The sequence below is a fragment of the Podospora pseudopauciseta genome, chromosome 1 (genome assembly GCF_035222475.1).
Source record: "Podospora pseudopauciseta strain CBS 411.78 chromosome 1, whole genome shotgun sequence".
NCBI classification, from domain to species: Eukaryota; Fungi; Ascomycota; class Sordariomycetes; order Sordariales; family Podosporaceae; genus Podospora; species Podospora pseudopauciseta.
Genome location: NC_085892.1, coordinates 4199980 through 4227093, shown reverse-complemented (window position 1 = coordinate 4227093; position 27114 = coordinate 4199980). Strand labels below are relative to the sequence as shown.

Here is a 27114-nt window from a genome sequence, read left to right as displayed (position 1 = left end):
TCCAGTCTCGGTAAGCAAAATCGCGAGAATAAAAACGTGTCTGCAGATAGGTTGGTTTGCGTTCCACAGGCGGCCTCAATCGTGTCTCTCTCTCTGTAGGTGTCCATACAACAAAAAAATTCCCCATTAGTGATACAAGATGAGCCCTAGTTCAGATCCTGTGAAACAACACACACTCCCACTCCTACCTAGTCTTTACACCCACTTACACCTTACTCACCCTAACCGCCATCGGCTCCATCCTCGCCTTCTTCTCTGCCTCCTTCCTGCGCAAGATCCATTCTCCCGCAGCTACGCCAGCCGCCAGCCCCGCAAAATGAGATGTAACATCTATCCTGCTCCGCGCAGCCCTCGAGAACAAGAATGAGATGTTCGTCGCGACAACAAAGGCCAAAAAGACAATCCCCTTCAACCCTTCACTCGGCGGGGGAGGGAACCCAAAAATCCGGTGGCCGTCAAGCCGGTGCATCCAGCAGTACGCTCCAATAGCACCATAAACCGCACCTGACGCTCCCAACGTGCTGATATTCCACCTCTGGCGGAGCACAAACTCCGTCATCGAAGTCATCGCCGCCACGAGACCGCTCCCAAGGTAAAGCCCAAGGAACTTGGCCCGTCCAATGTCATCGTGGAGCAAGGTGCCAACAACCCATAGAAAGCCCATGTTGACCGCCAAGTGACCAAACGCCTGGTGAGAAAACATGGCGCCAAGGAGAGCAAACGGTTTGGGAACCGCCGGCGTGATCAACAAGTACTTGTTGAACGGCGCCCACAGCGCGGGAAGTTTCCAGGCCGCATGGACCAACGTGTTCAAAAGAATGAGCGCACCAACCGTCGCAGCTGCTGGGGGAATCTCGGGAAACCAGCGCTCGTTGCGCTTCGCCGGCTTGTAGGTATAAATGTAAACCCCAAGGCCACCAAGCAACACAAGCACAAACGTTGCCGAAGGCCAAAGCCGCTGCCAAGCCGACAGCTTCGGTGGTTCCTTCAAGTCAGACGTAGCAGACGTGATCCATTTTTGTACCGTAGGGCTGAGTTTCCCAAACTTTTCCGGATGGGTGAGCGGCGTGAGGGGACCAGCAACTCCGTTCCTTTCCTCCTCTGCCTTCTTTGCTTCTTCCTCCTCCAGACGCTTCTTCTCGGCCGCCCACTTCGCCTCGTTCTCGATGCGGAGCTGTTCCACCACACTGTCGCCATAGACACTCTTGTTCTTTTGTATTGCGCCTTTGTACAGCTTATTGGTCTTCCCGGTCGGTTCTCGCGGCGCCTTCTTGGCATCCAGTTCCTCCGTGGTTTCGGGCGTGGCGTCTTCCTCCAACGCCTCCAGAGCCGCCAGCTCATCTTCAGCGCGCAGACCGGCATTGGCAATCTCATCAACTGGGTAGTGATCCCGAAGATAGGCAAGAGCCTTTTGCCGTTGCTCCACAATATAGCCGTAGGAGCGGCCCGCAACCGCAGGGTCTTCAAGAGTGCCAGCGACGCGGCGGCCGTGAATAATCTTTAGCAGTTTGTTTGCATTGTACGCATCGATATCGGCCCCAAAGATCGCGTGGACTTCTTCAGGCCTGAGATCCTTGCTTGTAAAATCCAACCCATCCTCATCGGTATAATTGGGCGGCAGCTCGATGTAGTGCTTGTATACTATCCTCCCCCCAAAGACCGTTCGAACCCCGAATCGTTGCGCGGCTGTAGGCCACGGCAATGGCTTTCGGAGGAGGGTGTGACTGGTGATGTTCCGACCGGATCGTCGTCTATGCTGGAACTGTCGGCTATGATATGGCGGAGGGGTCGACGAGAGAAACCGGACCGGAAAGACGATCGGCGTGGACACTGGACGGGAGAGTCTGGAAAGATGGTGAGTGGCTACCTGGACACTGGGCCGGAAGGCATTCACGCCCAGTGAAGAGCAGCTCATTGTCGCAAATCAGGCGCCAGCCGTTGCGCCGACTTGCGCAAACTGACCATCAAACTGTGGGAAAGCTTTGGTGGAGCGGGAAATGGTGGGTTGAATGTGGTGGAACAGGAAGCTTGGGCCCTCCGCTACCAAAAAGAAAAGACGGAAATCGAAAGCATTCCTTGAACCCACCACTTCTTTCCGGCACGTCCCGGCAATATTGGTGTGTCTGGTTGGTCAGATTACCTTCCATCAAACGACCCCACTGCGGGAGCGAGGGCGACTGCTCCACGTGGGACCCTGGCTGTTTTGCCGCCGCCGCCATCAATCGAAGCTCTTCCATCCAGCAGCGTTCCACCATCAAACAGAACAGTCAATCTTTCAAACAAAACACCACACACTCTCCACGCCCCCCAGTCTTATTCCCCGACTCCCAATTCCCCTCAACTCGACAACTCCAATCCGAACCACCAATCCATCTATCCAACCACAACCACAATGTCATCCTCCAGCACACCCATAACCCCCTCCGCCTTCGCCTCCGCCCTCCCCTCCCTCCCCCTCCCCTCCCTCCACCTAAAAGTCCTCGAGCTCCGCAACTCAATCGCCCACCTCGACTACTCCAACGAGCAGCTCCACCCCTTCGCCCACCCCTCCTCCGGTCCCCCCGACCCCGTCTGCGTGGAAGCCATCTCCGAAAACAACATCGTCATCGCCCGCATGCAAGAGCGCATCAGCCTCGTCAAGGCAGAGGTCGAGACCCGCGGGCTCAGCTGGACAGAGTTCCAGTCGAAAGAAGAAATAGAAAAACTCGACAAGCAAGAGCCTGGGGTGATGGCAGAGACAAATGGGGAAAGGCACTCGGCCTGGACGGATGGGACTTTCCAGGCTGGGAGGATTGTCAATGGGGAGGTGGTGATGGATGATGTTTCCGGGGGTGGACAAGCACAACAAGGGGGCTCTATCGGTGATGAGGAACTAAGACGGAGGATGGAGGAGAGGATGGGAGATATGGGTGTGGATGATGAGGAGGGGGGTATGCATCTGTAAACTTTTGTTGCCATGATTAAAGCGAAATAAAAGGGCGTTATCGGTGTTTGGTATTACTATTATGGATGAGGTTCAAACGGAAAGCTGGAGGGTAGAAATCTAGCCAATATGTGAAGCTAGAAAAAGCAGACAAATCTTATGCTGGCCTGAAGTCTTCCAACAGCCAAGGCATGACATCACTCGTCAAGTTGTTTTGGCACCTGATTGTAATGATAATTCTTTCAATTTCTACCACGCTACCTTCGCCATCAACCTCATCATCAGCCCACAACCACCCCATCACCTTTTCATAACACTATATTTGACCAAAGACGTTTAGGAACTAGGCCCCAACCGCCAACAATAGAGAGAGACAGTTAAACAAGTAGACAAAATCCAAGGGCATGCTCTTACTTTGGTGCAATGCTGACAGGAAACAAAAACGGAATTAAAAGTAAAAGACGGATGACAGTAAAGGCAATTTTGCATTTGTAGCCCCTTCCAGGCGAGATGGCCTAGGTAGCCCCATAAAAAGACAGAAACTCCTCCAACACCATCGCCCAGCACAAACAACTAGTAGTAGTATTTGAAACAAAACAAACGACGATACCCCCTGCCGACCCCCTTGATGCACAAATGCGAGAGGTTTCGATACCACAGAAAAACGCAAAAAAAAAAAAAAAATGCTGATGAGGTTCAATAAAACACCCAATAATGATGATGATGATGATGATGATGACGATGCTTTCCCAATTTCCAGAGACAGACTGAGAGAAGGAAGAAACGAAAAAAAAGGAAACATGATCATCAGCCTTGCATGTTTTCAAGCTGTGATCTTGCCAGACGATTCTGTTGATCTCGAATTCGTGACTGTTGTTGTGCTGTTGGTGACTTCTTGAAGTGGCGAAGAGGATGTCTTTTGTGATGATGGGACCTGGTCAACGACAACGACCGCAGAGCTGAGGATGGTAGCCAGTCTTGGTTTTTGGGCAGCATGTGTTGGGTGGGTTGACATGGGAGGGGTGACAGAAATACCCGCCTCAATGTTCTTGGTGTTGTACTCCTTCTCGTCGTCAGAGTCAACTTCGGGAGTGGCTACTGGGCGGTGGTTTCTCCTTCTCGCCATTCGGTGGTGAAGATCGTCAGAGGAGTCATCGGATTCGGTCGAGAAGCTGGTCGCTCGCGTAGTCCGACGGCTTCTTGTCCGCACGGTCGAAACGATTGTCCTTCTTGACCTTGTCCTAGCAAGCGACGCGGACGACAACCTGTCGTCGAATGGCGTCTCGCCTCTCCGACTCTTAGCCTCAAGAGCCTTCTCGCCAACCAGTCTGCCCAATGACCCGCTTCCCACTGTCGATACCGTCCTTCTCGAGTTCACACTCATCAAACTCGCGCTTCTGCTAACCGGTACCTTACCCTCCATGACCTTGGCGGGCGGCGGAGGCTGCAACATCCAGCGAAGCCCATCCTTGTGGGCGGGCTTGCTGCTGACAACCGGTGGGTGGTATTCGTTGACTGGTGGGTTTTTCGGTGCAAAGTAAAAGTCGTATCGGTCCTGCTCAGTAACCTGCTTCTCCAAGCCAAGCTTGGACTCGACAAACCGCCCAGCAGACGAGCCAGCCTGCTTAAGAGCATCCACGAGCTTCTGCGTCCTCCTCTGACTCTCATACTCGTGCCCCCAAAGTTCCTCATCCTCGCGTTGGTATGGCTTCAGATTCCAGTCGTCGGCGGTCGATACCGATATCGTTTTGCTCAGCGTCGGGCTCGCCATCTCCGCATCTCCTACCACCGTAGGGGCAATGGTCGTGCTGACTGAAGGTCTGGGCCCGACGGTAGATGTTGGACTCCCCATGTTGAACATCACGCTGCTGCCCGCGCCTATACTCGCACCGCCGTCCCTGCTCGCCGCTGTCAAGCGCCGTTGACTCAAGCTCTTGCTGGACCGATCGATATTCTTCCCCTTCTTTGGTAAGCTTGGACCCATCTTAATTTCCTCTTCCCAGTAGGGATTCGTCTGGAATGGATCTGGATGTCGGTACAAGTGTGGCTGCTCCAAGATGATTTGTGCCTTCATTTCTCTCTCCTTCTTGGCCTGCTTCGCCGCCTTGTGGTTTCCGACGCACGCGTAACATGGTGTGCAGGCCAGATAGTAGAAGAGGGCCGACTGGACGGCGGAAAGGTATGACATTGCTGGGCCACCGGACGTGTAAGTATTCGTTTTCTAGGACCGAGTTCGTCCCTCTCTTCGACAATATGTCTGACAATGTATCCTCCAAGAATGATCACAGTTTCGGGGTGTCGTCAATCGTGGTCGCCTTTCGCTTAGGATTCCGTAGCGCCCGTCGTTGACACACCACCGAAACAGGCAATCGTTAGCATGTCATGCAGCAGCTGGGGTGAGGTAGCGAGCAAAGTAGATCGTGTCGAGGTTCTATATCGCAGGTGGGTTGGCTGTTACGTCGAATTGATTGTTGAATCGAGGTTCCAATGTCGTGGTTGACGGTCGATCGTTGAGTCGTTGAGGGTGGAACGGGGGGGGGGACCAGGAGGACGATGGGTTGAACACCGTTCGAAAGCTTAAAGCTAAAATGTCCCTTCTGCGCCCCAGATGCGCCTCGAATGATCAGCCGCGTCAGCTCTTGGTCCAATCCCTAGATCCGGCACGTTGATCGTGCGTATTATAAAAGGAGGGGAATCGCGGGGTTCGAATGGTTAGGTAGGATGAGATGCACACTCTGTTGTGTCGTGGCAGGTCTTGGTGTTCTTGGGGGAAGTCGTGGTCGTTTAAGGAAACGTCGGAAGGCCTTCAACCGGAGCTCTCCATAAGCCCGCGTTTCCGGGAATTCGATGCGGCTTTCTTTTGGTCAATTGGCCCCCAAAAACCAACAGTTAAAGGGAGGACAAATCGAAAGAAAAAATTTCAAAAAACAAAAGGAGTCCAAAGATGTAGTCGTGAGAAATGTGTAATGTCTGCCGTGTGTAGCTGTTGGTTGTCTGGTTGTTGGCGGGGAAAACACACACAACACAAACACACTTACAAGCAACACAGAGAAACACACAAAACACACGGGAAAGTTGGAGTCGAAAATGCAACAAAGGAGAAAGCTGAAAAGCCGCAATCAAACTTGACGTTGAAGAAACGATTAAACAAGGCGGGAACCAAGCCATTTGCAGCAAGGGCATTCCCCCGAGGGGCTGGTAATTTGCATGCGAAACAAATCCGGGGGTAAGGCACCACGATGGGAACAGGGGGGAATGGAAATCAAATGTGCAACCCCACTCTGCCTTCCCACACTCGCAAAACTCCGAACAATGAGGAGGCGTTTCGCATTCCCCTCAAGCCCCTCAAGCATAAGAAGGAACAATTCTCGCCATTTCTTACAACCTATCCCCCTCCTCTCTGATGGCGTGTAGAAGTTGGGCATACATAAAAGCCTCACCTCAGCCCTGAACTAGTACGCAGCTGCCTCACCCCCACGAATTAGCACTCGTCCCCTCCCCCCAGCTTCCCCAATCTGCAAGCGAAGGCAAAGAAGACACGCAATTCCATCGCATTACGCCTGCCCAATTAGATGTCATGGCCCTTGCCTAAACTAGCAGCTGGCTGCACCACTTAACCGTCGTACACCACCACCCACCAGCCCCGACATCTTGGTTGCATAAACCAGACGACGGACTTTCTCGATAATTGTAACACCGTCCCTGACGAACCAAATGCCTAAATTTTTTGGTTAGGGCGCACTCATCACTGCAGCGATGTCCAAAATGGCTCTCGATATATCCTCTCCGTTGTTAGACCTCCAGTGTCAATGTCAAAGCGATCTGTAAACACCATCATAGCACACCATTTACCCCGCCCCCAAAGTCTCCCCCATCTCATCGGGTACCAAATTTGTCCTTCCCGTGGTGCATCTCAAACGAAACACATCACCACCGCTACACACCTGGGTACGAAACCCCAAACTTTACCCGCTGCAAGAGATGGCGGGGTTTCTCACTGTTTTCAGTCCCCAGTTTTGTCAACACTATCTATATGACCATCACGATATACCATCTTAAAAGATGAAATATAAAACCAAACATCCATACCACAATGTATGTATCCAACATCTCTACCCAACTTTCCAGTCCCCTTCTAGAAGTCATTATTTCATCTCCTGTCAAAAACCCTTGGCAAACCCCCCACCCCACGGTTCAGAGTCCGTCACGTTAAATGAGCCTCCCTTTCCAACCTAGCATCATCTTAGACTCATGATACTATAACCCTGTACCTCAGCCACACAGCTTCATTTCAATTTTCACTTCGTATATCTTTCACCATCATCAAAAACAAAGCAGCATCACCAAGTGCCTACCTTTATCATAACACTCAGTAACTGGCACGAAATCCACAGATGGCACTCTTCATATGACTCACGTCCAAATATCGCCAACAAGTAATGCATCATTCATGTAATAGTATATTTCCCCCAACCACAAAGTCGCAACTTCTACCAGCCAGCCAGCTTCCTTTTCAACAAGTCACAAAAAGAAAAAACGACCAGGCCTCATGATTGTCGCCATTTTCAGTAGTAGTAGTAACTAACCCTAGCTACTCCCATTCCCATCTCATCCCTTTCGTGATAACTCACCCAGCATTAAAATACTTCCCCCTCCCTCCCATCCATCGCCCCGCTGCAAATCATGTTTGTGTTCGTGATGCGAAAAAGCACAAAAGCAACTCAATCCTTCCCCCCCTCGTCAAATTACCTCTTCCCTCTTGTTCATCGCTAAGTTGAGCTGGCCCGAGCGAACAAAAAGCACCAATCTGAAAAACAACTGCAGAAAAAAAGCGCAAATCGGTGAGGCCTATCTGTTGGAGGACGATGACGAACGGCAAGCCACTCCCCCCTCCTAACTAAAACGACCTTTTGGGTAATGTACATGCACAAACAAAACTCCAGTTGCCCTTTTTTGGCAAATCAGAGAGAAATGACAACGAAAAAAGACCGGTGAAATTTTGTTATAACAACAAATTGGGGATTAAAACTGCGTGATGGAAACCCGTATCCCCATTATGAAAGAGAGACGAATAACGAAGAAAGTAAAGGTGAGTCCGGTGCAGTCGCCTCTCTCCTTAGGTGCTTTCATTGTTCCATGACGTGCCTCGGCTACTGCCAATTTACACATCCCACTCCTTGCTGGTCTCATCGTCATTTGGAGTCAGAGCAGCAAAGGATGACTGCTGGGAGATGATCTTGGCGGGTCTGCTGGGAGCGGTGCCATTGGTAGCACGGGGCTTTGTGGCAGGCTGAGCCTTGGTGGCGGCGACTGGCTCAGACTCGCCGGCGCTATCGGCGGGGGAGGTGGCCTCGGCCGTCTTCTTCTTCTTAGACTTCTTGGATGGAACAGTGTTCCAGGCCTCTTCATCTTCGATCATCTTCATCTGCTCCTCCTCGGAGGGGAGGGAGGCAATCCAGTTGTTCGGGGCACCGGCCTGCTTAGCAGTGGAGGCTTTGGAAGTCGAGTCGGTTTGGGTGGGAATAGACACATCGGTATAACTGTCGGTGTCGAAGGTGTCGAGTGGCTGCACAGGAGCTGTCTGGCCATTAGTGGGCTTGCTCTCAGTCTTACCGGCGGTCCAGACAGACTCCTTGACGGCCTTGTTGGTGAATTCAGAGCCGTCCTTGGCAGCGCGACCCTCGGCGATGCGGGCCTGTCGTCTTTGGGCCTCCTCGGCGACCTTGCGCTGACGCTCGTCCTCTTGGCGCTGCTCCTGCTCAAGCTCCTTCTTACGACGGTTCTGTCTCTGCTTCTTGGTTTCCGTCTTCTCAGGCTCCTTGGCCTTCTTCTCCTTTTTGGGCTTCACCTTCTCAGTGTCGGTGAGGCGGAGGACAGAGGGACCGGACGACTTGGGCTCAAGCATATCCGAGACATCGCCGGCATCCGCAGGTGTGACGGCAGGGGAAGCAGCCGAAGACGCGTCGTCATCGGCGTCAACGCCGGCAGTTGAGGAGGGAGTGGAGACCTTGGGCTCCTTTGGCTTCTCGTCAATGACCTGGGCACGAGACTGCTTCACCGACTTTTGTCTCTTCTCGTCGGCCTTCTTGGTGGCATTCAGGTTTGTGCCCTGCTTGATGCTGGCCAATTGCCTGGCAAACTCCCTGTTGTCGACCTCGTCATCGGAGCTATCGTTGGAGGGTTTCGAGGAAGCAGCCGATGGCTTGGTGGCACGAGTCTTCAGCTGGGCGGTCTTGCCCGTCTCCTCGGTGTCTTTGGAGTAAGCTTCCACCCTTTGTCGCTTCGCCTTCTCCTTGGGCTCTTTGCGGTTCTGGCCAGCAGGCTTCTCGGTATGAAGCTGGCGGGCAACTTGACGGACAGCTGGTCTGTTCCTGTTGTCAAGATACACCTTGTAACCGACGAGAGCGCTGGCAATGACGGCCCAGCCGACCAATGTTGACATGTTGACACCCATTGTGACGGGGTTGTGCGATGTGTTCTAGGAGAGATAGGTGTATCGATGTAGATGCGCAACACGCACAAGACGGTCAACGCAGTAGCCTCGCGTGTTCACAAGACGGTCGCAATCGCGGTCGGTCGCTGTTGCAGACGGGAACCGAGAGGCTTGAGCTCGAAGCTTCCTGCGGGGTTGGCAGATGACGGCTGGTCGAGAGGATGGTCTTTGCGTTGAGCAGATCGATGTCGGGGTAGACCTGGATACTCCAGAAGGGTCTCTCTCGCCTTGATGGGCTAGGGGTGAGTATTATGGAGCAGAGGGTGCTTGCCGAATTGTCAATTGAGTGAATTGAAAGAGGGGGATCAGAGGGGGAGGGTAGAGTGAATGGTTTGATATCTGGGGGGAAGAAGGGGGGAAGAATTTGTGAGTGCTCTTGAGCTTTGGGTAGGAGAAAATAGGGCTTCAAAAGTCTTGATGGAAAGCCACAGCGGCGGCGTGTCTTGCCAGGTGAAAGGTGTTCAGAAGTTCGGCTGCGTTTCCCTTGGCCAGCTTCATCTAGGGTGGAGAGAGTGCACGGTACACCCCTGGGACCCAACTTGGCAGCGATGCTTCACGTGATTGGCTGGACGATATCGGCAGCTGTTCAGGGGTGATACGAAGGCTGGACCAAACTGATGATGACATTTGGCAGGTTACGTGAAATATTGAAAAGATTGCTCGATAGGTATCAAGAGCAACTCTTTTGACCCGTATCTTTCTCTGTTGGCTTTGTTTCCGATATGGATACGGAGTAGATGCTCTTCTCAGTGTCAACAATCTCACCAACTCAGCTATCAGGGCTTATCGGATATTGTGGTGGAGACACATGGCAGTGAATCAGTTCAGCATGAGCATCCAATACAGGGGCATCCGCAACTCAAAGACGTTGGGATGGCCTTCTTATAGGGAAGCTGCACCCTCACCGGCACTGCCTGTACATGGCGGCCACAACCCTCCAATGTCTACATAACCAAAGCGGACGAGGCCGTTGACTGGGCTGCAATCAGAAAGATCGAACAGCAGCAAGATTCCAGACTAGGAAGGTGGGACATCTCTGCCCACCATCCTGGCGGCACAAGCTCCCAGTCTTTTGCTGGAAACCAGGCTGGCCTTGTTATCAGTTCAAGACCTTGACCTAGGGCCTGTATCATCTTTCTCCTTGTGAGCCGCGAAAACTCTTGAGGTGATTCTCTTGGACGGTTTGAGATAAGAAGGGTTACCTCCTCTTTGCCACACATCTTTATATCTTTTTAAATTGTCAAAGCTCATCAGGGTCTCCAACTCGTACACTTGGGACATACACAGCAACCCCGCATTTTGCACCCTCTCTGCAAGCACAGATATTCCAGTCATGGCGCCCAAGAACCGCATTATCATTGATACCGATCCAGGTTGGTACTGTCAAAACCTAAAATCACGATATCTGCATATGTACTAACACAGCCAACCCAGGTGTTGATGATGTCCTGGCACTGTTGCTGGCCCTCAGCGCCTCTCCCAAGGAGCTTGAGGTGGCCATGATTTCGGTCACATACGGCAATGTCCCGCTGCAAAGGTACGACCCCCGGGTCTCGCTTGTGGAAAGTTCCTGGAACATGTCGAGAACTGTTGTCTGACGCGGCTGCAGATGCCTCCGCAATGTCGTGGCCATGTTTCACGTGCTGGAGAAGGAAATGAAATGGCGCGAGGCCAACGGCAAACCTACCTTTGGTGCCTTGAACGCTTACAAGCCTATTGTTGCCGTTGGTGCTTCTCATCCCCTGGAAGATGAAGAGCTGGTGGCGGACCATTTCCGTAAGTTTAGTCTAGGAAAGTTCGAGTCCTGAGGATAACCCTAACCCGCGTTATAGATGGTGAGGATGGGCTGCATGGTGTCCACACAGCTGTAAGATTTCCATCTGTTTACATCGCGAATAGGGGCATCATTTGGCTAAACTGGTATCTGTAGCACCCTGACCTGAGCCCCGCGGATACCTGGCGCACCCTTTTCGGTGACAAGGTGGAGGGAGCTACAGACTCTGATGAGCCACCATCATTCTCCCGTTTCTTCAGCCCTAGCAAGGGTCCTGCCCACGAGGAGATCCTCCGCATCTTGAGGGAAGAGCCAGAGGACACCATCACAGTCGTTGCCGTTGGGCCACTCACCAACGTTGCCCTCGCAGCCGCCAAGGACCCTGAGACCTTCCTCCGCGTCAAGGAGCTTGTTGTGATGGGGGGTGCTGTCAACACCATCGGAAACGTGACTCCTGTGGCCGAGTTCAACTGCATGGCTGATGCTGTTGCCGCTGCCAGAGTTTACGCTCTCACGTCCAAGGTCCCCTCATCGACGATGCCACCAACAATACACGGCAAGTCGGTCCTGGGTGCCTATCCTGAGAAGTTGCCCCGTCAACTCAAGCTGAGCTTGTTCCCCTTGGATATCACTACTCCCCACGAGCTCCACAAGGAGACTTTCAACCAAAAGATCCAGCCGCTGCTGAAACAAGGCAGTCCCCTTGCCAAATGGACCGAAACCTTTTTGAATGGCACTTTTAACAAGATTGACTCGATGCTCGGCGAGGGCCACAACGAGGGCCTGTCCCTTCATGACCCGCTGACCATCTGGTACATGCTGACGCGCGACCATCCCGAGTGGACGACTGTGCCCAAGCCAGAAGACATCCGAGTCGAGACCTGCGGCCAGTGGACAAGGGGCATGCACGTCATCGATAACCGTGGGAGAGCCAAGCCGGCCGAGGTCGACAGCACAGTAGAGACACACCCCGAGGACCCGATGGATGCCGTCACGTTCGATGAGGTTCCTGGTGACACGATGGGCTGGCTCAGTCTGAGAAGGGGCAACAGAATCAACAGGGTAGTGTCGTCGCCGGGCCAGAATACCTTTGCTGGTATTTTGCTGGACAGAATCTTTGCCTAGGTGTAGGTAGAACTTGTCTGAGACGGGGAAAAATAAAACTCTGTAGATTCCTTCCTATGATCACCAGCTTTTTTCTTTTACTCATGGGGTATCTCTTGAATTCTTCTGCGTGTTAATGTCAGCGAAAACGAAATATATATATATATATATATATATATGTGTGTGTGTGTGTGTGTGTGTGTGTGTGTGTGTGTGTGTGTGTGTGATTTGTGAAATAACAGAGAAAGAGAGGGCATACCCATCGAGGCAAACCATTGCACATATATGTGTGCGACTCCTAAACGCCATAACAGTTTCTCAAAGCTTCCTCTCCCAATGCTGTAGTAGAACCGCCGCTTCCCAAACCTCTTTTTAACTGGCCATTAGCATTTCCTTCACAGTCAAAACCCAGCTCTTAACGTGCCATTCTTCCTTCTCCTTTGTATTTATCAAATCTTTAACCTCCCCAGTCTTTGCCTCGTAGTTGCTTAATGCTTCGTAGTCCCAATCACAGCCCCCTTGACCTCGGCCCAGTTGATGCTGTCGTCTAGCGCCTCGTCAACGAGCCCGATCGTGCAGACGTTCTCGCCGCGGATGAGGTAGAGGCCCAGGGGAACCTGGGCCGAGGGCTCGGCGTCATCGGGAGTGCGGATGATACGCTCGATGGTGTTTTGGAGGACGAGGTTGGTTGTGTTGTCGTACGCGGCGAGGGTGCCGACCAGGGTTCTGCCGTCGGTGGTGATGATGCAGACTTTTTCTGAAGGGGACAAGGTTAGTATGGGGGGACGAAAGGGGAGGATGGGGGGGGTGGGAGGGAGGGGGCCGGACTGGAGATGTAGCTGTTGATTGACATTTTGTTGTGGGTTGGGAGGTTGAGAGTAAGAGGAGGGGTGGTGTTGTGGGGTTGGTGAAAAGGAGGGCTTTCAGGGGTGGTTGGCGATGTGTCAGAGGTGCGAATTGTGAGTGCGGGAAGGGGTGGTTAAGAATTATTTTGGATGCGGTTTGCTGTTTGAGCTTGAGCCTCACTCGTGAAGCTCTCCAGAGCTTGGCCAACCTGACGCGCCCTGGTGGCTTGAGTAGGTGAGTGGGGCGGGAGAAGCTGGCTTGGTGGGGGTATTGTTGTATCGGGAACCGCATGGATATGAGGCTATCGGGGTCACCTTGTTCACCCCTGAGAAAGCAAGTAAATGTCAACCTGTAGCTGTGTGCCGCCGAGAGGGAACTGATAGCATAATCTTGCCTCTGTATCAATCCTACATTTACAAGTTCTATTCCTATACAAGGGACCACAATGAAGGAATGCAATGTAATAGATTGTTTCATCTTATCGTATGTATGATCATCAAGATCCACATCAAAAATTTGGTTTATCAAGCCATCCCTGATCAGCACCAGATAGAAGAAAAAAAGCAAAAATAAGGACTCGGATACCGGGAGTCGAACCCGGGGCTGTTGAGAGAACAGACACTTCTGAGAAGTGAGAGTCAACGATGTTACCGCTACACCATACCCGATTTAAATCGTGAATGGTCCAATTTTGATGAGTGGTTGGGGAGAATACGGCATTATGTAATAGCTGGATTGTGTGACCAACAGCATTCAAGATGGAGGCCATATCCGACTTAGAGAGGGTCATACAGTCAGAAAGAAGCATTTACAGTTCAAAGCAAACAATGGAAAACAATCACTATATCTATGGTGGCAACAAGAGACTTGTCAGTTTTGTCCTGATAATCCCCCTAAGAGAGAAGAACCTGGTATCAGGTGCCACTCGACTCTCATGCCATGTCCAGGAGGCCTCTATGCAGCGGCTTGTTACGCTACAGAACAGCCATCTATCTTTTCCCGATCACCACGTTTTGCCCATCTGGAGCATGGAATCCGTCTAGAATAGCATATCGATATAACTTGTCAGTGAACGCTTTCCCTATGTTGTGCATGTATCAACGCAGACACAGCCACATGTCGATCAACAGTCAAAAAAAAAAAAAAAAAAAAAAAAAAAAACTTGCATACCGATCGTCATCCTCGCCGAAGCTGCCGCTGTCAGGGCAAAGAAAACAAGCCCCTTCATCACACACAGCGTTTCACGACGTATAGCGCGCCTGCAGCAACCCCTATTATCAGGCTGAACAGGGTAGTTCGCAACATTTGCAAGCAAGTCTCGGCGAGAAGCAACATTAACAATGCTGTTGAACTACATTTCGGCCTGGGCATCCCCTTGGCATCGATATCTATTGCTTGAAGGCATCACCAAATACTTGGCAATGCCTTCGGTGAATGGCGGTTATAAGAGGGGGTCACGATCCCAAGCTAACAGTTCCTCCATGTGTTACCCCGCAAAAGCCTCAACTCCGCCCCCGCAGATCTCCAACGTTGTGAAAGTAGATGTTGGTGGGAGTCATTAGACAAACCTCACTCACCCCTTGCGTGGATTTCCGGGTTTCGAATCATATCGCCTCTTTTGAAACATCCCCGTTGGGTGGTGGCCTGTTGAAAAGAGCGACTCTCGGACTGTTTATAAAGGATCCACCATGGTTCGGACAAGAGCAGCAGCAGTAACCGGCGCGCTACAAACATTCCGCCTCTGTATATCTCGTCAGTCCGTATCGTCCGGAATACATCATCCTCGCATCGGCCAACCACTTCGGTTCATGTCGTCGTCCGCTATGGCTGCATCCGCCAAGATGACAACGTCAAACAAACTGAAGCAGGTCTTCACCGAAGGCAAGCGGCCAGCTATGGGCTTCTGGCAGATGATTCCCGGTGCCAATGTTTCTCGTGTACTGGCCAGGTCGGGTGGAGATTGGGTAATGGTGGACTGTGAACACGGCAACATCGACGGTAAGAGGCCTATTCCGTTGTAGATCTATGTCAATGGTGAAACCCCAAGACTAATCTGTGACACCCTGCTAGATGCTGCAATGCATGACGCGGTTCCGGCCATTGCCGCCCTGGGTGTGTCCCCTATTGTTCGACTACCGGACATCCAACCTTGGATGGTGAAACGTGAGTGTTCAGATGATCTCCCAACTATCCGGCAGTGGCTGACGTTGCGCTCACAGGGGCATTGGATAGCGGTGCACACGGAGTGAGAATGACAGAACTCCCCTTGTGTTGAGTGAGTCCGGCTAACCAGAGGTTCAGATACTTGTACCGCTGATCCGGACTGTTGATGAGGTCAAGAGCGTGGTATCAGCAGCCAAGTTCCCACCACTGGGAACGAGAGGATTCGGTTCCCCGATTGCGGTGCAAAACTTCCATCCGGAACCGACGCTTACAGAGTATCTTCAGCAAGCCAACGACAGCCTGTTGACCATGGTGCAGATCGAAACCAAGGAGGCTCTGGATTCCGTGGAAGAGATTGCGCCACTAGTTGATGTTGTATTCATCGGGCCTTTTGACCTAGGCAACAATATCGGCCACCCAATCATCAACGGCAAGACGGATGCTGAGTTGGACGATGCTATTGCCCGTATCTATAAGGCGACGGTGGCAGCTGGCAAGAAGTGTGGTATATTCTGCACCGGTGGAGAGCAGGCAAAGAAGTACGCTGATATGGGATTCCATATGATCAACGTGGCCACGGATTTTACGGCTCTTCAGGCTACAATGGTGGACGCACTCGCCGTTGCCCAGGGAAAGGTTCCAGGTGAAAAGGCCGCTTCGTATTGAGGCTGTGAAGAGATGGCTAGCGATGGTAGGTTTACATGTGCAACCGTGATTAGCACAGCTGTACTCTCATCCTTCCACGGGCTGTCGTACGGTTCGGACTGCTAGACTAGATGGTCCAGAACTTCGTATATACGATAGCAAAACAAATGACTGACATCATTGGTCATGCTGGAGGCCGCCGGCATGCTCATGACTTTTCAACAAGGTCCATCTTTGCTTTGACCTGGTCTACTGTAAACCGATGCATCAATTTCACGGCCTGGGAAGACAGCTTGGGATCTTCTTCGGGCGCCTCAGACTTGCTGATGTGAATCTGTTCTTGAATTAGTTGCTTTCCGTCGTTCTTTATGCAAGTAAGCTCACCACGGGGACATCAAAGTCATAGAGATCCAACCATGGTTTGGACTTGGGATCAACAATGTCAACCTCTTCGAAGGCAAACGGCCGTTGATCCCAGACGTCTGATAAAACTGATCTTGCCTGGGTGCATAGTCCGCAGGTTTTACGTGTGAAGAAGGTTATTCTGCATGATTGAAGTAGACGAGCGGTAGCCCGCATGATTGCTTGGTATGAAGCTCGGTGAAACCGGTGTATTGGTAGGTTATTTTGATGAGTTGACGTTGAAAGCGAGTCAGATATCGAAACAGGCTCATGGCCTAAGGCTGTTTTATTGCCAATGGACTAAACCGTTTATGGCTAGGCCAGATCTCTAAACCCCGGCCCGCTGGGCAGTCGCGACGACGCGTTTCCACAGCTTCCCCGCCCCCACCAACCGTATCAGCGACAGCGGGCAACGGGAGCTTCCATTTTCTTCGAGGGAGCTTCCATAGATGCCCTGAATCTGACCGCCCAAACCCCTTTGTTTGGCAGCGATTAATTGTTTGTTGTTTTGACATCAACAACCATCAACAGCGACAGTTTTCGCTTCCTCACCACCAACAAAGTCGATTCCAATCTCACAAAGACAGCTCCGGACGACCCCTCCCCGCCTTCCAGGTACCTACCTAAAGCTCCTGTCACCATGGCTCAAAAGTGTGTCCATCAAGGTTGCGGCAAGGAGTATACAGACCCCGAAGAGGTGTGCCGCTACCACCCCGGTCCCCCCGTCTTCCACGAGGGCCAGAAAGGTATGTCAACCACCATCCTGCAGCTTCCCTCTGGCCTGCCTATCACATTGATATCTCTAGACCCCGCCAAGCTGACCACAACCTTCTTTTGCCTCGGGAACAGGATGGAAGTGCTGCAAGCCGCGCGTTCTCACCTTTGAGGAATTCATGGCCATTGAGCCATGCACCGAGGGCAAGCACAGCACAACCGATATCCCGCCAAAGATCGAAAAGAGGGAAGCTGCTCCGGAAGGTCTCGTCGAGACGACAAACCTCCCTCCCCCGCCACCCCGTGCGCCCGTCGCCGCCCCTCAGCACATACCCACTCCACCACCCCCCGTCGCCGAGTCGGAGGATGACGACGCCACAATCGAGATTCCGGACGGCCGCGTTTGCAGGCGGAAGGGATGCGGTGTAGCCTACAAGAAGGGCTCCAGCCGGGAAGGCGAGAGCTGCGTGCACCACCCGGGAGCGCCCATCTTCCACGAGGGCAGCAAGGGTTACAGCTGTTGCAAGCGCCGCGTCCTCGAGTTTGACCAGTTCATGAAGATTGAGGGTTGTAAGACAAAGGCCAGGCATTTGTTCGTCGGGAGCGGAGAAAAAGACAAGGCCAAGACGTCGTCGGCTGGTGGTGAAGAGGTCCTGGAGACGGTCAGGTGAGTTTACTCTACTCCCTTGTTTTCCCCCTCCCTTCCCCATCGCGATTTCTGCTTCATAGGCTTTCCTACGCGCGACGCAAGCAAGACCGCGGCCAAGACTGGGCTGTGTCTGCGGGTATCCTATCGAGCAGAAACATATCGATCCACCTCCCTTGACCGCCGATGGTTGGTCTAGACGGAAAAACATATGCTTATCGCCGCCTTTTTTTTTTCATTCTTGTACAGAACCGACTTTTACCAAACCCCTACATCGGTGATTGCCTCGTTCTTCCTCAAGAAGATCGACAAGGAGGCTTCCAAGGTGGAATTCCAGGACAAGACCATCGACCTGGACCTTCTGACGACAGACGCGCCCGTGCCGAAGCGATACAAGGCGCAGGTCCCGCTGTTTGGGACGATAGATGCTGCCAAGTCGACCTTTAAGATCTTGGGCACCAAGCTTGAAGTTACACTGGTCAAGGCGGACGGCAGCTCTTGGCCGGTACTTCGCAGCGACGATCGGCTGACGGGTGAGATTCTTCAGGTTGGACGAGCCGGAAGGGCATAGGAGGGGGGTATGGTGATGGAAATCAAAAGAAGCGGAAAAGATATAGAGACGAAAGTCATGTGAAACTTTTTCGTATCTTTTCCTACAATACCAAGACCGAATGTGACATTTGCCAAGGAGCGGCTCAGAGACAATGTTTGCCAAGTTGTGATGGGTTGCCGGGTATCCAGAATGCTTGACCAGACTTCGCGGGAGACTTTGTTATTTCTGTTGAAGGGAATTACGGATATTAGGATCGGATCCGGGGGTTTATTAGACCTTGTAAGGAATGATGGGAACACGGGGTTAAAGGCGTGAAAACGGTTGGATGGGGAGGGGGGGGTGTTGAGATGCTGATGTGCGAAATCCCGCCTTACACAAGGCGCATCATGGAAATGCCATTTCCCGATGATATGGGTTTTTGGAGGGTGTGAGATAGTGATGACTCTTGCAGGGTGTTTTGGGAGAGGGGGAGGGGGGGGGACGATCAGTCAGGATGTTTCTGAGGTGAGAGAGCAACAGCACTGCCACATTTTTGGGAGAGGGAGATGGTTGGATGGAGGAGTGTATGTTTCAGTCCGTATCTCTGGGATTGTTTTTTGGGGGGTGGAATGTAAAATGACTTAGTGTACGAGAGAGAGTCAGTAGTTTCATCATCCGAAACAATTTTTTTTGCTTTCTCCCGATTTGGAAGAATCATCGTGACAATTCCCGGTCGGGTGGTTTTGCCTGGTAAACCCGGCGGTCAGGTTTGGTTGGATGCAGGGTTGACATGGGGCAGGGGTGTCAGCTGATCACCCTTTGCCGTGTTCTTGGGTTTCTTGTCAAGAGCCATTCGTTTAGGGCACGTTGCTGTTGGCTGGTGAGGTTTGGTGAGATTGGATATGAATTTTGGTGAGGGCTGATGGTGGTGGTAGTGACGTCTGAGAGGGGGTGCGAGCGTACTGTACCCGTCCCGTGCCCGTGATGCTGGTCAAAGAAGAACGAATGACATCTCCCACGTGGGAAAAACTCACCGTTTCAATTCACGGAGTTTTTTTTTTTTTTTTTTCCCTTACTTGGGCGTGTGTCGATCAGCGGATACGGAGTGTATCATGCAAAATTCTCTTTCCCATGTTCGATAATTCATGCCCAATATATGGTGAAAAAGAAACCTTTTAATTCTGGACGGGATGTCGTCTTTGAGGTCGTATCCCCTTTCCCTTAAGCCACGAAATCCACCCGTCAAATCTTACTCACCCCTCTGCCGGGAAGTATGGTAGATCTACCGTGCGTGAACCGAGCGGCATCTCATACAGATGCTGGGAAACTGCCTATTTGGGAAAGTGGGGGGGTACACACTCCTCGCAAACAAACTCGGATGAACAGAATAGTTTTATGGAAATAGAAAACTCAAATACAACGTATCACCGCAGGAAGCAATTGTAATCCAGATACCCGATTCGTCTCTTCTTCTCTCTTTCCCTTGTGTGTGTGTGTGTGTGTGTGTGTGTGTTGTTGTTGATGATAATAACAGCCCGTTATCCTTGGCTGTCGTCTTGGCTGACCTGTGTTTGCATTCCCGCCTACCGCGGAGCGGGACAAGGGTGACGAGGAGCTAAAAAGGGGGCGTAAACACTAAACAAGGGGGGACGGACAGCTGGATCTGGTGGGCGGTGAAGTAAAGATTTCCGCCCATGTTCATATCTCACGGCCACTCCGGGCTATTGCAGTCGAGCCAAAAGAAATGACGAGGAAGAAAAAAAAAAAAGGTATCTTTGATTTCAAGCGTGGCTGTGTGCCTTTGAAAAAGCATGGCAAAAAAGACACAGACCACAGTAGTAAGACAAAATGTAGATAACGCAGTCATGTGTGACTCAAACTTTCAACTCCCAACCGGATACCCTACCAGTTTCACCTTCCCAATCCAAAGTGAGAGACAGAGATAAAAAGACACATGTAACAGAGACAAAAAACTATGCGAGGAATTTCCAAATCTCCCAAATGATGAAATGTAAAACGCACATACAACCAAACTCGCTCTTTCCAAAAAGATGATAACCAAAAAGATGCAATGTTCCGCGCGCTTGTGTACCCGGTAGCCGATTCCCATTTATTTCCTAGGCCATCCAAGAAGGAAAGAAAAAACTGACTCTCTCAAACTCCCGCAAACCCAACCACAACGCTAAAAAAATTTCCAAGCCCAATCCGTTTGCAATTTTATCCCCTAACCAGCGGACCGGCGCATTGTCCAAAAGAAAGAAAAATCCAATCACTTTTCCCTGTGATCCCAAGCCAATAAAGTAAAACTTATGCAATGTCATACAGGGGAATCCCTCGGCAGCACCGTCGGTGGTGTCGCACGAGGCTCTGGCGTCGGCGTCGTCCTCCCAGTGGTTGGCAATTCTATCTTGACGACCGGCGATCGGGGCGGTACTGTAAGACCGGCAGAAGAATAACTCGGCCCGGGACTGGTCATGGGTATGGGTAGCAGGGCAGCCGGCGGCGGGCTCGAGATTGCGCCGTTGATGATCGTCGTCATCCCCTTCCGGAAAGCGACAATGACGTGGCCGCCCTCGCCTCTGCAGATGACCTCGCCCCGATCTGCCCCGATCCTCCCCGGGTCTTCCGTGAATCTGATAATCGGGGATCCGTCCGGGGTGTATCCGACGAGCTTTCCTGGGATTTCGCCGTCTTCCTTCTCGCTCTCCTCGCCAAAGAGTGTTTGTCTGAAAACATCATTGGTTAGCAAAATGGATAGTCTCTTCTGTCTCTTTTGTCTCCTCCCGGGGAGGTGCATATGGGTGACATACTCTCTGCTGATTGGCACACCATTCAGTTCCATGCGACTGGAGCTGCAGTTTGACACGGCACGATGGCGAGCCCTGCTCCGGCTCCTAGACCGCATCCTTTCAGCCCGCCTGCGTACCGAGCTGTGAAGCGCGTGACCGATGCCGGCAACGACAAGTACAGGAGTACCCAATGCCAACGCCCAAGGGCTGTCTGGTTGTTAGTGATGGCTTCATTTTGAGGGGACGAGACGATAGACTCACGGGTTCTTCCTAGCGCGAACGCTGTTGTAGACCGCAAGGAGGATACCAAAGATGGCAATCAGTGACCCAACTTGCAACATGGTCCATGTTGACCAATATAGCGACATGAGGTCCTCTCCATCGCAAAATTGCAAGGCCAACAGGGCATATACCTCCATCACAACGGCAACAACCGAGATACTGGAATAGAGCGCGCAGACATAGAAGCACCGTTTCATCTTCTTCTTGTATTCTGGGCATCCCGGCTCCAGGTCTGAGACCTTTTCCATATCACTAGACAGTAGTCAGCGCCCATCCAATTCCCACCCCCCCCAAAAAATGAGGACATGAACTGACCCGCTGTATTTCCATGACGACAAAAAGAGCATGGAGACAACAAGGATGAAGAGAAACCAGTAGATAAAGTCAAAGGCCTGCCGGTGCAGGTGCGAGGCAAATGCTGCATAGTATAGACATTTGGCCTCGTCTCGCTCAAAGGCGGCCATGGTATGGCGCTGGTGTACCGGTGCGTTGGTAAAGACGTTTGAAGAAGAACGAAGAACGAAATAGGAAGCAACAAGTCTGATGAAACGGCCGAGCGGTGAGAAAGTCCAACGTTGAAGAAGTTAGCGTTCCAAGACTGTCTATTCAAGTGGCGTGTTGACCCTGTCATGAACATGGACCTAAAGCTGGGGGCTGGGGGGAAGGTTGGGACATAAATACGTATCAAAATCGTGGCCGGCGCTGGGGCTGGGAGGGGGGAGGGCATGGGGTGGACGGGGGAGATAAAGTGACGTAGAAACAAGTACACTTGGGCTGCGGGCCAAGCCCGGTAGGTACACCCGATTCAGATGCCGTCGGGGGCCTTCGTAATCAGGACGAAGCTGGGAGCGACACAACACCCATGGCAGAGACAGGCATGCATATGGGGGGGGGGGGTGGGCAAACCAAACAGCGCAGCGCGCGGTCGTCAACTGGCGTCTGGGGAACGGGAGGCTGCTCCACCGGTTTCTCCCTGGGCTGGGTACGCATTGTTTTGGGGGTGTACGAGGCCACGGGTAGGGAGGGCCGCAGAATTGCGCCTTGCAAAGCAATCGATGTGAAAGGTCTTGGATCCCATCTCGACGGTTTAGCATCCTAGAGTTTGATATTATGCTCCACACTCTTGGCAACCACAACAGACAGCGACCGATGAGGTGCCCCACGGCTGATCAACTAGCCTAGCGGTACCTAGGGAAGTTGGGCCAAGAACGTCCCGGGTCCGAAAGCGACGATCAAAGTTTCCGTGAGCCCCGGTGCTGAGTGCCAAGCTCCCTGGGTCTTACGGATGCGTGCTGGTCGTTATTCCATCTTCATCTTCCCGCCACCGTCAACTGCCGCTTATCTCCATTAGTTCCCCCCTAGTTCATACCCTCCATCAGGTCCACCGCATCCAGGATCATAGACCTGCTCAATAAGTACTCCCGGAGCCAGAGATACTCCTCCCCCTCCTCCTCACCGTACCGGTGCTCCTCTGAGAATCCGAAAGCACACGCAATCTTGTCGAGGGCCGCTCTTTCGTCCTCGTAGAGCCATCGGTGGCCCAAAGGTGTTCCTATAGCCCACGTAACCCGCTTCATCTGATCATTGGCTGTAAAGGCCGCAACCATCCCGATTGTGCCGGTAAATCCAACATAACAAAGGGCGCCAGCAAAGGCAATCTTGGTGGCGCTCGCATGGTCCCAGGCTGACTGAAACTGGGCAAACTCAGAGGCCAGGAGATAGAGCGCTAAGGGCACGGCACCAGCTAGACCTGCAGGAAGGAGCCCTTTCCTAATAACTTTTGCGCGCAGATAGGATTTGGAAGAGTATGTTGCTTCCACAACCCCAATAGCAGCCTCGAGATTATCGGCCTCGATCGCCGCATTGAGAGCAGCTTCAGCAACGGCAGGATCCACGGCCTTGCTCGCTCTCCCCGGGTTGGAATCGGTGTAGCGGATGGAACCAGACACTTCCTTGGGCGTGGGTTTGCTGCCGTAGAGACCCAAGACTTGTGGCAGTGTCTGCGGTCTGCCAAGGCGAGCCTGAAGTCGAACATATTCCTCCAGCACTTGCGGGGTGATAACAACCGCGGGATGAGCGACGATCGCATATGCCGCTTCCGATACCTTGTCGACAACGTCCTCCGGCCGTAGCACAGAAACTGTAGTAGAGGTGCTAGATTGGCCAGCCTTTGCGGCATCACCTTCCAAGCCCAAGAGTCTCGAGACAGGCCTGTCTTCGGCCGCAGCAACGGCAGAATGACTGGTCTGGGTGTCTGCTGCTTGCCTGACATCCGTCTGCGCACAAGCCCGCAGCGCTGTGAGCGTCATGTGCTCAGAGGGGATCCCCGAATGGGCAGTGAATTTCCTGGTGGTACGGTCAACGGCAGCCATGATCTCTTCCAAATCTGGCACATCCTGGTCCCCCACCGGTGAGCTGGCGTGGGCCGACGTGCTTGGCGAGGGGCTTGGGTTCTGGGTAGTACTTTGCGGTGTCTGCTGGCGTTTTGATTTTAGACATGTCTGCGAGGTCCCAAAGGAGCGAGTGGCAATCGTCCAGGTAGGCTTTGGTGGTGATAAGTTGGCCAAGCGTCTGCTGGGATGTAGTGTCACGAAGCTACGCTTGGCTGTGCGCATCGATTGTCTGCCAGAGACAAGCTCACAAGCCTGGCAGACTTGCAGGCCCAGCCCGGCTTGGTACGGCCGACGAAGCATGGCTGTGGAATGGGCGGGGAAGGTGAAGGTGTCTTCTTTTTTTTTTTTGCTCGGTCCTGAAGCCGTCTAGCGCGTCGTCTCCTACACGGACTCTCTTTTCCCCAGACTGATGGCGTGTGGTCTGGATGCCGAGTGAGGCAGAACAACACCCGGAAATGGACCAATTGATCGTATATGGGCGTGGGGGCAGCTGATTGTAGCTTGGGGGGTAGGGGGGGTGTTATGTACAAGAGGGAATTAAGTGAAAGAAAAAAAAACTTTATGAGAAATGAGGTTGAATCTTGGTGTTGCAGTCAAAAGAGAGCTCTCTGCGCTTGAGAAGATGGTGCAGATCCGTGCATTGGCGTTGAAGTGACCGGGGTGTGTTCAAAGCTTCCCCTCCCCGATTGAGCGAAGACCCCCACCGTATGCACCTTGCTGGCTGGAGCGTGCATCTAACGGGGTGGAAGCGGTAACCTGGGGAAAACAGCCACACTGCCTTGGGCTAATTTTTGTTTAAGCACTTTTATGCCGAGATGGGCAATCGACAGGTAAATCCACCATCTAGTTACTTTTATTGAAGTCAGTCCAAGCAACATGTCTACTGTGGTTGCGGATGTGACACATACAATCAACACCCCATAGCTCCCCGTCTTTGAATCTCGGATCTCGGATCAGAGCATGTACACAAGAGAATGGGAGGTTTTGGATTTGGACTATGCTGTATGACACCGTCTCAGAATAACTCAAGCTGTCTCAAACATGAAAAGACTGTTGATAGGTTCTGGAACGCAGACCCTTTTGTGTATACAGTAGTGGCAGAGTACCTATGGGCAGTGCCAAGGCTACACTGTGGCTTGACTTATTAATCAGTGGGCTTGTAATCTTATCCGCTGGAGCGCTGAGCCACAGTGCCCAGGAGTGACGCAGTACGTACTACCCCCCGATCATCTTACGCCAACAATCCAAGGCAGTCGCATTTCAACTTCCAACCGCTTCATTGTCCGTCCAAGAGAAGGCATTATTTCTGAGCTGTATCTTTTACCACCGTTTTCCCCGGACTAACTACCGTGCACCGGCATAGCCGTCATTTTACTGCTTCGACTCTGCGCCCTTCCAATTCTTGGCCTTAAACGCCGATCGTCTTGTTGCAGCCTCGTCCCAACTCGCCGGCCTCCTTGTAATCGAAGAACACACGATGCCTCCTCCTCCTCCTCCACCTCCGCCGCCGCCGCCCGGCTTTGGAGGTCCTCCCCCTCCTCCACCACCTCCGCCCCCGGGAGGCGGTGCTTTGCCGGCGCGTCCGCCTGCTGGATTGCCGAATAGGGTGTGTTGGCAAAGAGACCTGGCTGTTATGGAAAGCAAATTCACTAACCGTCTTGAAAGGGTGCCTTGCTACAAGACATCGGCAAAGGAAAGGCGTTGAAGAAAACTGTCACGAACGATCGATCGGCCCCAATCATCGGCAAGGTATCTGGAGGCGGAGGTCCCGGCCCATCTTCTCTCGGTGCCCCCCCCGTTCCTGGCCTACCTAAAGCTCCCAGCGGTCTCGCCCCTCCTTTGCCTGGAAATCGTGGGAGAAGTAATAGCGATCAGAGTGATAGAAATCAACCGGCACCAAGCACAGATGGACCCCCACAACTAGCTGGCCTATTTGCTGGAGGCATGCCAAAACTGCGCAAAACAGGTGGGGGCGTTGATACTGGTGGTAAAGCGCATCTGATCATGAGTGTTGGGTATCACTAACAGCCATCCAGCAAGTCGAGAGTCTTCCTATCTCTCAGATCCCGAATCTTCCAAGTCAGCACCAAAGCCTCCAACAATATCCGCTCCGAGACCTCCAGTGGGGGCGGCTCCTGCTATACCAGGAAGGCCATCACTACCCAGCACATCGAGCGCCCCTGCTTTCAATCCATCGGCTGCCAATCTCCGAAAAACAGGTCCGCCGCCAATTATTGGCAAAAAGCCACCCCCGCCACCTCCGAGTTCTCGCAAGCCTTCGGGAGCCCCTCCACTTCCCGGCGCACCAGCACCCCCTCCTCCGTCCTCGGCCCCACCCCCTCCGTCGTTTTCGGCCCCTTCGCTTCCTCCCGCCCCTCCTCCGCCTCCTCCGTCTGCAGCTCCACGACCACCGCCGGCTCCAGCCCGCTCACAACCGCCGCCGCCGCCTGCTCCATCCGCGGCCACAAATAATATCTCGCAGAGTATCGCGGCTCAAGCAGCAATTCGTGCGGCATCCAGTGTATCGTCTCCTGCGTCAGCCCCTCCTCCACCACCACCCCCTCCCTCGAACGATGCTCCTCGCTCGCCGGCACCACCCCCTCCTCCTTCAGCGGCGCCAGCTCCCCCCTCTCTAAGCCATACTCCATCCAGCGCTTCAGGTCGAGCGTCTCTACTTGATCCGAGCAATTTCACGCTTGCGCCAAATGGTGGAGGAGCCAAGACCCCAAGCCCAACACGGAATGTATCGCTATCACACGGTCCAAGTGGAGGTGGCGGTGGTCGCTACGTAGTACAAGACTCGAGGTGGAAGTTTACTAGTGAGGAGAACTTTCCGAAGCCAAGGGACTTTGTGGGAGGCCCAAAGAGGTATCGTGCTGGTCGGGGAAGCAGTGTGCCGCTTGATCTGGGTGCTCTTTAGAATGGGCGGCAGCAGCAGTACGTGCGGGGGTAATATTGGAGAGATGGAGGTGTAGGAGCGGAAAGTCACGGAATCGATGACTTGGCGGATGAGGTGATTATGGTTGGTATGTGAAAGGGAAGCCCAGCGTAAGGTCACTCTTGTGAGGCTGCTTGGCCGCCTTTGGTGGGAGTGTTAGAAGCGACAAGAGAACCCAGGTCACAGATGGAATATCCAAATTTAGGTAGCATTTTGTCAAAACAATCATATTGAATCAAAAATCGATAAAAACTATCAACCATCTTGTAATCTGGTGTATCAGTCATTTCAACAGTTGGACAATGTAGTCATTTCTTCCTCCACCTGTCAGGACATGATATCGATCCCAGTTATACCCAGTTTCCCCCCTTTCTGCTAAGTGGATGTACTTGATTGATTTGAAGTAGGAAAACAAAACGCTAAATAAAGAACAACAAAACGCCTTCCAGATAACAAAACATGCCCTTCCT

General features: G+C 52.6%; 15 protein-coding genes and 1 non-coding gene across 16 annotated transcripts; 6 read left to right on the top strand and 10 right to left on the bottom strand.

Moving 5' to 3' along the window:
- Positions 1-205: 205 nt before the first annotated feature.
- On the bottom strand, positions 206-1915 carry QC763_112000 (uncharacterized protein; the record flags this gene model as incomplete). Its single annotated transcript, XM_062907788.1, has 1 exon — positions 206-1915. The coding sequence occupies one exon, from the start codon at positions 1913-1915 to the stop codon at positions 206-208; it is 1710 nt and encodes a 569-aa protein (XP_062770764.1).
- Positions 1916-2392: 477 nt separating this feature from the next.
- QC763_111990 (uncharacterized protein) lies at positions 2393-2944 on the top strand (the record flags this gene model as incomplete). The annotated part of the gene is made up of 1 exon (XM_062907787.1): positions 2393-2944. One exon carries the CDS (start codon positions 2393-2395, stop codon positions 2942-2944), a length of 552 nt encoding a protein of 183 aa, XP_062770763.1.
- Positions 2945-3746: 802 nt separating this feature from the next.
- QC763_111980 (uncharacterized protein) lies at positions 3747-5111 on the bottom strand (the record flags this gene model as incomplete). The annotated part of the gene is made up of 1 exon (XM_062907786.1): positions 3747-5111. One exon carries the CDS (start codon positions 5109-5111, stop codon positions 3747-3749), a length of 1365 nt encoding a protein of 454 aa, XP_062770762.1.
- Positions 5112-5843: 732 nt separating this feature from the next.
- Positions 5844-6106, bottom strand: QC763_111976 (uncharacterized protein; the record flags this gene model as incomplete). Its single annotated transcript, XM_062907785.1, has 2 exons — positions 5844-5917; positions 5962-6106. The coding sequence occupies 2 exons, from the start codon at positions 6104-6106 to the stop codon at positions 5844-5846; spliced, it is 219 nt and encodes a 72-aa protein (XP_062770761.1).
- Positions 6107-6732: 626 nt separating this feature from the next.
- On the top strand, positions 6733-6989 carry QC763_111973 (uncharacterized protein; the record flags this gene model as incomplete). Its single annotated transcript, XM_062907784.1, has 2 exons — positions 6733-6871; positions 6931-6989. 2 exons carry the CDS (start codon positions 6733-6735, stop codon positions 6987-6989), a joined length of 198 nt encoding a protein of 65 aa, XP_062770760.1.
- A 1095-nt stretch (positions 6990-8084) lies between these two features.
- On the bottom strand, positions 8085-9377 carry QC763_111970 (uncharacterized protein; the record flags this gene model as incomplete). The annotated part of the gene is made up of 1 exon (XM_062907783.1): positions 8085-9377. One exon carries the CDS (start codon positions 9375-9377, stop codon positions 8085-8087), a length of 1293 nt encoding a protein of 430 aa, XP_062770759.1.
- A 974-nt stretch (positions 9378-10351) lies between these two features.
- On the top strand, positions 10352-12372 carry QC763_0014010 (uncharacterized protein). Its single transcript, XM_062905269.1, has 5 exons — positions 10352-10789; positions 10851-10953; positions 11026-11192; positions 11249-11283; positions 11347-12372. The coding sequence occupies exons 1-5, from the start codon at positions 10750-10752 to the stop codon at positions 12313-12315; spliced, it is 1314 nt and encodes a 437-aa protein (XP_062770758.1). The 5' UTR covers positions 10352-10749; the 3' UTR covers positions 12316-12372.
- QC763_0014000 (uncharacterized protein) lies at positions 11431-12557 on the bottom strand (the record flags this gene model as incomplete). Its single annotated transcript, XM_062905268.1, has 3 exons — positions 11431-11660; positions 11739-12332; positions 12554-12557. The coding sequence occupies 3 exons, from the start codon at positions 12555-12557 to the stop codon at positions 11431-11433; spliced, it is 828 nt and encodes a 275-aa protein (XP_062770757.1).
- Positions 12558-12782: 225 nt separating this feature from the next.
- Positions 12783-13344, bottom strand: QC763_111950 (uncharacterized protein; the record flags this gene model as incomplete). Its single annotated transcript, XM_062907782.1, has 2 exons — positions 13123-13344; positions 12783-13051 (listed from the first exon to the last, which is right to left on the bottom strand). Exons 1-2 carry the CDS (start codon positions 13145-13147, stop codon positions 12783-12785), a joined length of 294 nt encoding a protein of 97 aa, XP_062770756.1. The 5' UTR covers positions 13148-13344.
- A 372-nt stretch (positions 13345-13716) lies between these two features.
- QC763_0013980 lies at positions 13717-13808 on the bottom strand. The gene has a single exon. It is a non-coding gene; the product is annotated as a tRNA-Glu (tRNA).
- A 339-nt stretch (positions 13809-14147) lies between these two features.
- On the top strand, positions 14148-15969 carry QC763_111940 (uncharacterized protein; the record flags this gene model as incomplete). The annotated part of the gene is made up of 3 exons (XM_062907781.1): positions 14148-15138; positions 15211-15296; positions 15442-15969. Exons 1-3 carry the CDS (start codon positions 14829-14831, stop codon positions 15967-15969), a joined length of 924 nt encoding a protein of 307 aa, XP_062770755.1. The 5' UTR covers positions 14148-14828.
- Positions 14492-18527, bottom strand: QC763_111930 (uncharacterized protein). The gene is made up of 2 exons (XM_062907780.1): positions 16333-18527; positions 14492-16282 (listed from the first exon to the last, which is right to left on the bottom strand). Exons 1-2 carry the CDS (start codon positions 16525-16527, stop codon positions 16157-16159), a joined length of 321 nt encoding a protein of 106 aa, XP_062770754.1. The 5' UTR covers positions 16528-18527; the 3' UTR covers positions 14492-16156.
- QC763_111920 (uncharacterized protein) lies at positions 16991-18668 on the top strand (the record flags this gene model as incomplete). The annotated part of the gene is made up of 3 exons (XM_062907779.1): positions 16991-17096; positions 17200-17731; positions 17960-18668. The coding sequence occupies 3 exons, from the start codon at positions 16991-16993 to the stop codon at positions 18279-18281; spliced, it is 960 nt and encodes a 319-aa protein (XP_062770753.1). The 3' UTR covers positions 18282-18668.
- A 1391-nt stretch (positions 18669-20059) lies between these two features.
- Positions 20060-21777, bottom strand: QC763_111910 (uncharacterized protein; the record flags this gene model as incomplete). The annotated part of the gene is made up of 4 exons (XM_062907778.1): positions 20060-20968; positions 21053-21238; positions 21293-21565; positions 21629-21777. The coding sequence occupies 4 exons, from the start codon at positions 21775-21777 to the stop codon at positions 20560-20562; spliced, it is 1017 nt and encodes a 338-aa protein (XP_062770752.1). The 3' UTR covers positions 20060-20559.
- Positions 21778-22671: 894 nt separating this feature from the next.
- Positions 22672-24006, bottom strand: QC763_111900 (uncharacterized protein; the record flags this gene model as incomplete). The annotated part of the gene is made up of 1 exon (XM_062907777.1): positions 22672-24006. The coding sequence occupies one exon, from the start codon at positions 24004-24006 to the stop codon at positions 22672-22674; it is 1335 nt and encodes a 444-aa protein (XP_062770751.1).
- A 914-nt stretch (positions 24007-24920) lies between these two features.
- On the top strand, positions 24921-26904 carry QC763_111890 (uncharacterized protein). The gene is made up of 3 exons (XM_062907776.1): positions 24921-25312; positions 25372-25693; positions 25743-26904. Exons 1-3 carry the CDS (start codon positions 25184-25186, stop codon positions 26624-26626), a joined length of 1335 nt encoding a protein of 444 aa, XP_062770750.1. The 5' UTR covers positions 24921-25183; the 3' UTR covers positions 26627-26904.
- The last annotated feature ends 210 nt before the right edge of the window (positions 26905-27114 follow it).